Below are 8,343 nucleotides of genomic sequence, written 5' to 3'. Positions count from 1 at the left end.
GGAGGGTATTCCCAATGTCTATAGCTGGAAGACCCTGTACCTATTCCATTTTTTAAATTTACAAAGATAATTTTTACTGTTTTTTCTCTCTTTAATTAAAAGCTTTTCTTGTTTAAGAACCTGATTGTTTTTATTCTGGTGAGACCCCAGGGGACTAGGTCTGGAGCCACCAGGGAAATGGTGAGGAGAAAGGAGGGAAGGGGGAGAGAAAGGTTAAATTTCTCCGTGTTACAATTACTTTCTCTCTCAGGGAGTCTGGGAGAGGGAGAGAGAAGGAGAGGGGAAGGTGGATTTTCCTCTCTGTTTTAAGATTCAAGGAGTTTGAATCAGAGTGATCTTCCAGGGTAACCCAGAGAGGGGAAGCCTGGGAGAGACAACAGTGAGAGAAAGGGTTTACTTCCCTTGTGTTAAGATCCAGAGGGACTGGGTCTTGGGGGTCCCCGGGCAAGGTTTTGGGGGGGACCAGAGTGTACTAGGCACTGGAATTCCTGGTTGGTGGCAGCGCTACAAGTACTAAGCTGGTAATTGAGCTTAGAGGAACTCATGCTGGTACCCCATCTTTTAGACGCTAAGGTTCAGAGTGGGGAATTATACCATGACAAGCAGATTCGGCTCCCTTTCGTGTCTGTCACCAGTGTCTGTCTCCCTCCCCATATAAGCCCATGCCTTAGGAGGTTCTAATAGAGGGGTGGGACTGTAGTACTCTTCCTTGTCTAGGTTCAAAGATACGATCTACAAGTGTTATGTCAAGCACAACACAGGCTGACAGGCCTGCAGCCTCCCCAAATATCTCCCATAAGTCTCCTCCTGAACTCCCACTCCTTGAAGTACCTTAACTTTAGAAGGTTCCTCAACCCCAAAAATCGAGCAAAACTGGATCCTAAACAGATTAAGTACTGGGTAATTATAAGTGGTCATCGACCAAGGAGCTCTAGTAGGGTCCCATAGGGACCAATTCTTGGCCCTATGCTATTATCATTTTTATCATTTTACATTTTTATCAATGACCTGGAAACAAAAATAACTGATGAAGTTTGCACAACAAAGACTGGAGGAGTGGTAAATAATGAGGACAGGTTATTGATACTGAGAAATCTAGATTACATGATAAGTCCAGTGCAAGCAAACTGTGTGTGTTTTAATATGTGAACTGTAAAGCTATATAACTAGGAACAAAGAAGGTCTGTCATACTTACAGGATAGAGGACTCTATCCTAAGATGCAGTAATGCTGAAAAAGACTTGGAAGTCATGGTGGAAAAATCAACCACAAATGAGTTGTCAGTGTCACACTATAGTCAAAAGGACCAATGTGATCCTTGGATGTATAAACAGGGGAACCTCGAGTAGGAGTTGTGAGGCTGTATTACATCTGTATTTGGCACTGAGGCGACCGCTACTGGAATACCACATCCAGTACTGGTGTTCACAACTCAAGAAGGATGTTGATGAACTGAAGAGAGCTCAGCTAAGAGCCATGACAATGATTAAAGGACTGGAAAACCCACCTTATGATGATTGAGCTCCTTGAATCCATCTACTTAGCTTATGAAAGGGATGCTTAGAGGGTGACTTGATTACAGTTTATAAGTAACTGTGAGGAACAAAAATTTGAAGCTAGATAAATTCAGATAAAAAATAAGGCCTAATTTTTAACAGAGAGGGTAATTAACCACAAACAATTTACTAAGGGAGGTGGTGGATTTTCCATCACTAGCATTTTTTCAATCAAGATTGGATGTTTTTCTAAAAGATATGCTCTAGTTCAAAGAGGAATTAACTGAAGGAAGTCCTTTGGCCCATGTTATACAGGCCAGACTAGACAAGCAAATTTTTGAGGTCAGAACCCATTTGTAAATCTTGTGGCCTGTTGTGACTCGGAGGCCTCCAAAAATCCAATGCCCACCTCACCTTCAAGGGTCTAGCAGGGGGTTATAGGGTTCAAAGTTAAGATTCCAGATGCAACTGGTGGAGGGGCAAAGAGCCAAGACTACCCTTCCCCCAAATATACACATCCCACGAAGGGCAAAGGGAAAGGGAGGGTTCGGAGCCTGGAGGTAAAGTGGAGAGAGTAGGGGTCTGAGGGTGCACTAAGGAAGGAGCTGGGGATTCTGGGGAAGGATATGGAGGCTGGTAACCAAATAGCACCCCAGAAAACAGCCCCCACATGGCCCATGGGGATAAAATGGGGGGAAGATCTGGGAGGCTGGAGTCCAGGATGGGTAGCGTGATAGAGGGAGAGTTGCCCAGCTGCAGAGGAGGGCTACTTTTGAGGGGCCCAGGCTGGGAGGGCAGATGAGGGTTCAGAACACAGGGTGTCACCCAGCTGCAAGGTGGAACAACAGGGGGCCAGGACTAGAGAATAGGATAACAACTGCTTCCTCCCGGCTCCTGTCCCAGAGGGGTGGCTGGGCTTGGTTCCCCACTCTGGGCATTGCAGCAAGCTAGGTTACATTGCTGCTCAGGTTTGGCCTGGCCTCCTTCACAGGAGGCTGGCCAAGCTCAATTTGTGAGAATGGTGTTGCAATCTGGTACGTGGGGTTTTTGTTCCAGTAACTTGAATTTGGCCCAGTCAGCCCCGTCATCATGAGGGAGGGGTGATTGGGCCAACCTTGAGTGACTGTAACCTTGTGCAGCAGGTGGCAAGTCCCAGAGTGGAGGGCTGAGCCCAGCCTGTCCTGCAACCCTTTAACACATTCTGGTGATCCAGTTTTGAGTCCTGACCCAAAGGTAGAGAAACTCTGACCTACATGTTCACAGTGGTCACTTCTAGCCTTAAAAAAATTATGTCAGCCACCTCTGCCTTAAGAGAAAGGAGATCTAATCCACTCCTGTTCCCAAGACTGAACTGCTTTCTAAGGACAAATCATTTTAGAAACTCCCTACAGGAAAAACATGGGAGTTACCTGCCACAATCCCCCAGAGAAAGACCAGAAACCAGCTACATCAAGCTTGTAAGGTTCAACATGTACCAGGCAATTTAACTGCCAAGGAAGTGTACCACAGAAAAAACAGTGACAGCAATATCAAGGGGAAGGAGACCAGACAAGCCCCTTCTCCTTGATGTTCTGCCCTTCAGATAGGTGGGATGTCTGCAATAACTATGAAAAACAAGATACCACCACCACCTCAAAATCAAGTTGGAAGCACTAGGAAACCTCGTTCAGTAAAAGGGAGAAGCCTCCAATGATACAAACTTATCTGCAGGGTGAATCTCTATTTGTTCACACAAGCCCAACTGTGTGACTGGAGAAGCAGATCAACATCCAACTGAAACTACAAGGGAATATAATGAGAATTATAAATACCAAGCAGAATTCAATCAAGCCACAAGATCTCTACTCTTGCAAAAGTAATAGTTCTTTCACACAAAAAGTGGCCATGTACTCAATAACATCTCCTCTGCATTGCAGTACCCAGTCCTACAGCATTATGACGTCAACACTGAACCAGTGCCCCGGCAGAAGGACGAATATCACCTACTTAATCAACATTAGGACTTCCCCTGGAGGCCTCTAGTCCAAAATCTGACCCAGGTAGATGATGCTGAGCTTGTGAGACATCACAGAACCATAGCACAAACTGGTAGCCTATTTGCCAAGGCAAACCATTCTGAATTTCATCTTGAAGTGATTAAAGAGGCAGTGAAGCTGTTTGAGGACAAGTTGATGTGATCGTAAGTCTGGGTGCAGACAAGTAAGTGCAGAATAGCAGCACGTGACAGAGGTGAGGGATCCAGAATTTATGGAGACTACAGATTAGGGAGCTGCAGTTTCCAAGATCAGGGATAACGAACTGACATTACTATTAAAAACTAGTTTGCAGTGTTGGTCCATTGATATGAGAGACAAGATAGGTGAGTTAATATCTTTTATTGGACAAGCTGCTGGTGGTGGAAGGGACAAGTTTTTGAGCTTCACAGAGCATTTCTTCAGGTCTGGGGAAGGTAACCAGAGTGTCCAAGCTAAATGCAAACTGGGACAGACTATTAAGCATAAGGGGTTCATACATGTTGTAGTGACCATTTAAAATGAAGTGGACAATTAATACCTCTGCAGTCTTTGCCTTCGCCAAACACAGACACTCCACCCAAGATGTAGATTGCAGCATGGAATGGGCCACCCAAATATCCCAGGAGAGACTGCTTCAATACAGAGGAGAAAAAAACACTTCCTGCACATCCCTAGTTGTCACCCCCCAACCTCACAACAGAACCTATTTGGGGCAGCAAATAAGTACAGCCCATATTTGATGGGGACCACATCCTGAAAGAAATCTTTCCCAAATCCTCTCTTCTGGCCTTCAAACAACCCAACCTCATCACCAGAAGCAAGGTCCTCACTGACCAGGACACATCAACTCAAAGCAGCACAAGACCCTGCCAGAACAGATGCAAAACCTGCAGTCATAGCTCCACTACCATGATAACCAATAATCCCTCCCCCTCCCCCCAAAAAACACACACACCTTTTAAAATCCATAGGTCCTACATACACCTGTCACAAAATGGGGTATATCTCACCCAATATATCAAATGCCCCAATAACTATGTGGAGGAAATCAGACAATCACTGTGCTCTCTAATGAACTCAAGCAGCACAATAAGACAAGACAAAAATATTGTATCACCCATGGGTGAACACTTCACAATGCAATCACTCCATATCCAGCCTCCGAGTCCTCATCCTCAAAGGAAACCTCAAAAGATGAGCCTGAGACCTTAAATTCATAACCCTGCAAGACACTACAAACCATGAACTTAACAAAGACACTGGTTATAGTGCTCATCACAATAATTTGTAACACACTCTGCTGCTTAACATTCCATCGTCCTACGACTGCAGAGCTATTCATTGCCGACTTAAAATTAAGTCATCTCCTACAACATGTGCAAACCCTTATGCTTAACAATATGTCCCTCCTTGCATTTAGATCTGACACTGTGGTTACCTTCTACAGACCAGAGGAATAGCTCTGTGAAGCTCAAAAGCTTGTCCCTTCCACCAACAGCAGTTGGTCCAATAAAATATATTATCTCACTATCTTGTTCTCTACAAAAACCTTGGCTTTTTCCATTCCTTATGTGTTTAGTGTTACAAGCAAGAGCTTGTATTAAAATAGTTTATGAAACCATTTCCCTGTTGACCATGTAATGCTCTCTACTTATTCATGTCCTTGTTATCTCCAAGAGTCGGTAATGTCTTGTTCTTGACTTAGGGCTACTCTTCAAGGTCCCTGGAAGATTCAGTTAATATATAATGTCATCATTTAACTTTTTACCAAGAAAGGCACAAAGTGAACCACCTCATGAACAACAGAAAAATAATCGAGTTAGACAAGCACTTTATATTCAAATGTTGACATTGAAAAATCCATATTAGCAGCTTTTCCATAATTATAGTTTTCTACTGAATTTTATGTGAAAATACAGGATATTTCTCCCTTCTATAAAAAAAGGTAATTTACAAGGAAGTTTTACTTACAAGCAATGTTTCATTGATAAGATGATCTAAACTCTGATAATGCAAACCATCCCACAACTCAGTGAAACAAAACTATTTAGCTTTTATCCCTATGGCCAAAAATATTCTTCATATTATGGAACATTATAACATTTTAAATACTGTAACAAACTTAGCATTCAAGTTTTCCAAACATTCCAATTGTAAACATTAAGGAGAAAGAAATTATTTGGGGTAATACAAGAGGTAATAACTGGATAATAATCACAGTGACAAAATCCTTTGAAAATAATGTAGACAGATAATGGAATGAACTTAAATACAAGCTTCATGAAAGATCTATTAGGTTGATGATAATTTCCCAAGACAGGTGATACATGCTATTTAAGACATTTAAGATCAGACCAGACAATGTTCTAGAATAGTTATCTATGGAGAACAATACTGCAATGGCAGGGAAATAGACTAACCATTTAGATCTCATCTCTACCTTTGGTGATTCTGTACACCTTTGGTAGAGCATAGAACATTTGGCTCCTTAATGATTAAACATCTGAACAGAAAATATAATTTTGTAGCTAACGTGATGGAACAACTATAAGAAGTGATGACTTGTCTTGTACATCTGATGCATTTCTGAACTTAAACACACCAATAACATATTTTTATCAAAAAATACCAAGAGTTGTATTCAAAAATGTTTCTTAGTCAAAGTGAACAAAACAGGTTTAAAATCAAGTGTATCAATGTATAGTGTTATAAAAATCCTTCATATAGTTATTTAAAATAAATTTCTATAAAAAATTTAAGGATATTGCACTAAAAACTGATTTACATCTCAAAATCAAGTATTAAAAAGCTCTGAAAATCTTTCCCATTTTGTTCCTTATTTACAGCTGTGAATTCATAATTGTCCATGCATCTTGAAATATGAGAAGACTTCGTCTTGGTCACTTGACTGCAAGTTTCTATAAAGAAGACATGGTCACGAGGAGAGAGGGTGAATTTCCTTTATGTTCTCTCTTCCTCCCTACGGCACATCAAGCTGGGCAAATAGTTCTGTCACAGGAAAGGGTTCCAAAGCTTTCTCCGCATTCTTCCAGTTGCGAAAATTGTCTCTGTACCATTCAACTAGCATAAACGAGAAGATTGAATTTAAGACACAGATCAAATTAAACAGAGAAACTGATAGTTAGGAATATTTGTACCTTTTTCCAGATACTATAAGGAAGCTACCACAGCAGTAGTATAGTTGTACATAAATTGCATTCTGTGACATATATAGCTAATAATATTTGGAATCTTCAGCGAAGTCCTTAACCAAGATACTATTGTATCATATCAAAATGTCTACTTATTTCTGCCCCTGCTTTTAAATTATATTAATAATGGTAAAGTGACTTAATGGGTTTCTTTAAAAAAAATACTAATAGGCACATAAGCTACTTAAAGAGGAATCAGTTCTACTGGCTAGTTTGAAAGAGTAAGCTCAGCAGCATTCTAATTTTAGCTGCTCATAAGGTAACACAATTTCAAAACCAAAATATTCTCTACTTCTTTACTCCCAAATCACCACCCTCAAGTGAGTTACAGATATTAAATGTAGCATACTTGTTTTCTTTATTCCTTCCTTCCAAGGAACTTTAGGTCTCCATCCTAAATTGTGCATTTTTTCTGAATTCATTGGATATCTTAGGTCATTGGTAGGTCTTAAAAATAAATACAAAAATACAAGTTTAAAGAAAAATACAGTTCAAGCATGTACAACATTTTTGAAAACAATTCAGTGTACAGCACTTTGCTCTACAGTGCCCTCAAGCACTCGTATTAGGCGTTTTTTAATTAAAAATGATTTTCCCACTCAAACAGATCTGCTTTGTCACATTTTCAAAACATTTTTACCATGCATGTGATCTGCACAAAACTCATCATGTGCAGATGCTCAGGGAGAAAAATGAGTTCGGCCCTCACGGTAACTTAAACTCCACTGTGCTAGTGTGTTTATATTACTCCACTCCACCTATCCACCCATTCTGGAGGGCTTTAGAACCCAGATGGTGCTTCCCACCAATTTATGTGGCCTTTGGAGAAAACTGCAGAGAGAAGCTACCAGAGACTCCAGTTGATAGTGGCAGAAGCAGCCAAAGCTGAGACCTTTGGTCCTCCGGACATTCAGAGAACCTTATACAGTTTTAATTGGACTTTCTCTGCCCTGTGCTGGTTTGCTGTTTGATCCTCTCCTCCCCTCCCCCAAAGTCTTTTCACCTCAGTTTCACCTCAGTTTCACTCCACATCCGTCCCTCTTACCCTTTTCTCCCCTACCTTTTCTTTCTCCCTTCACCTCGTTTCCTGCAAGACCCTACTTGATATGTCTTCAGAGTTTGACAGCAAACCACTGATAAATATTCTTGAGTAGTTTTTCAACAAGTTATGCACCCACCTTAGAGTAATTTCATCTAAACTACATTTCCCCAGTTTGCTTACGAGAATATCATGTAGGATTATGTAAAAAGCCCAGATATATCATGTCTATTCCTTCCCCTCCAATCACTAGATCAGTTACCTTGTCAAAGAAAGCAATTAGATTTGACACAGTTTGTTCTTGAGAAATCCATATTAGCTATTAATTATCACCTTATTTTTCTATAGGTTTGAGCAAACTGATTATTTAATAAATTTGTTTCAGTATCTCTACAGGTATCAGGCTGAGTGGTCTATAATTCCCCAGGTCCTGTTTTTTCCTCTTTTTGAAGCGAGGTACTACGTTTACCTTTTTATAGTCATCTGGGATGTCATTCATCCTCCATGAATTCTTGAAGATAAGAGTTAATAATTCACAGATTGCTTCAACTAGTTCCTTAAATACACTAGGGTGAATTTCG

The 8,343-nt window shown here is 40.8% G+C and overlaps 1 protein-coding gene across 3 annotated transcripts in view; it reads right to left on the bottom strand.

Annotated features, from left to right (window-relative positions):
* Window positions 1-3,925: 3,925 nt before the first annotated feature.
* TGDS (TDP-glucose 4,6-dehydratase) overlaps window positions 3,926-8,343 on the bottom strand; it is a 40,778-nt gene continuing 36,360 nt past the window's right edge. For 2 of the 3 annotated variants that reach the window (XR_007774001.1, XR_007774002.1), the window contains 3 exons: window positions 7,073-7,170; window positions 5,337-6,592; window positions 3,926-4,051 (listed from right to left, as the gene is read on the bottom strand). Coding sequence is in view for 1 of the 3 variants with exons in the window: in XM_050950470.1 (XP_050806427.1) it covers window positions 6,492-6,592; window positions 7,073-7,170 (199 nt within the window). In the remaining 2 variants the exon portion in view is untranslated. Of the gene's footprint in view, window positions 4,052-5,330; window positions 6,593-7,072; window positions 7,171-8,343 lie in introns of those variants that run through there. The other variant, XM_050950470.1, reaches the window with a different exon arrangement.

This window comes from Gopherus flavomarginatus, chromosome 1 (genome assembly GCF_025201925.1).
Source record: "Gopherus flavomarginatus isolate rGopFla2 chromosome 1, rGopFla2.mat.asm, whole genome shotgun sequence".
NCBI lineage: Eukaryota > Metazoa > Chordata > Testudines > Testudinidae > Gopherus > Gopherus flavomarginatus.
The sequence above is the reverse complement of the archived record's forward strand: the minus strand, read 5'-3'. Positions and strand labels throughout refer to the sequence as shown.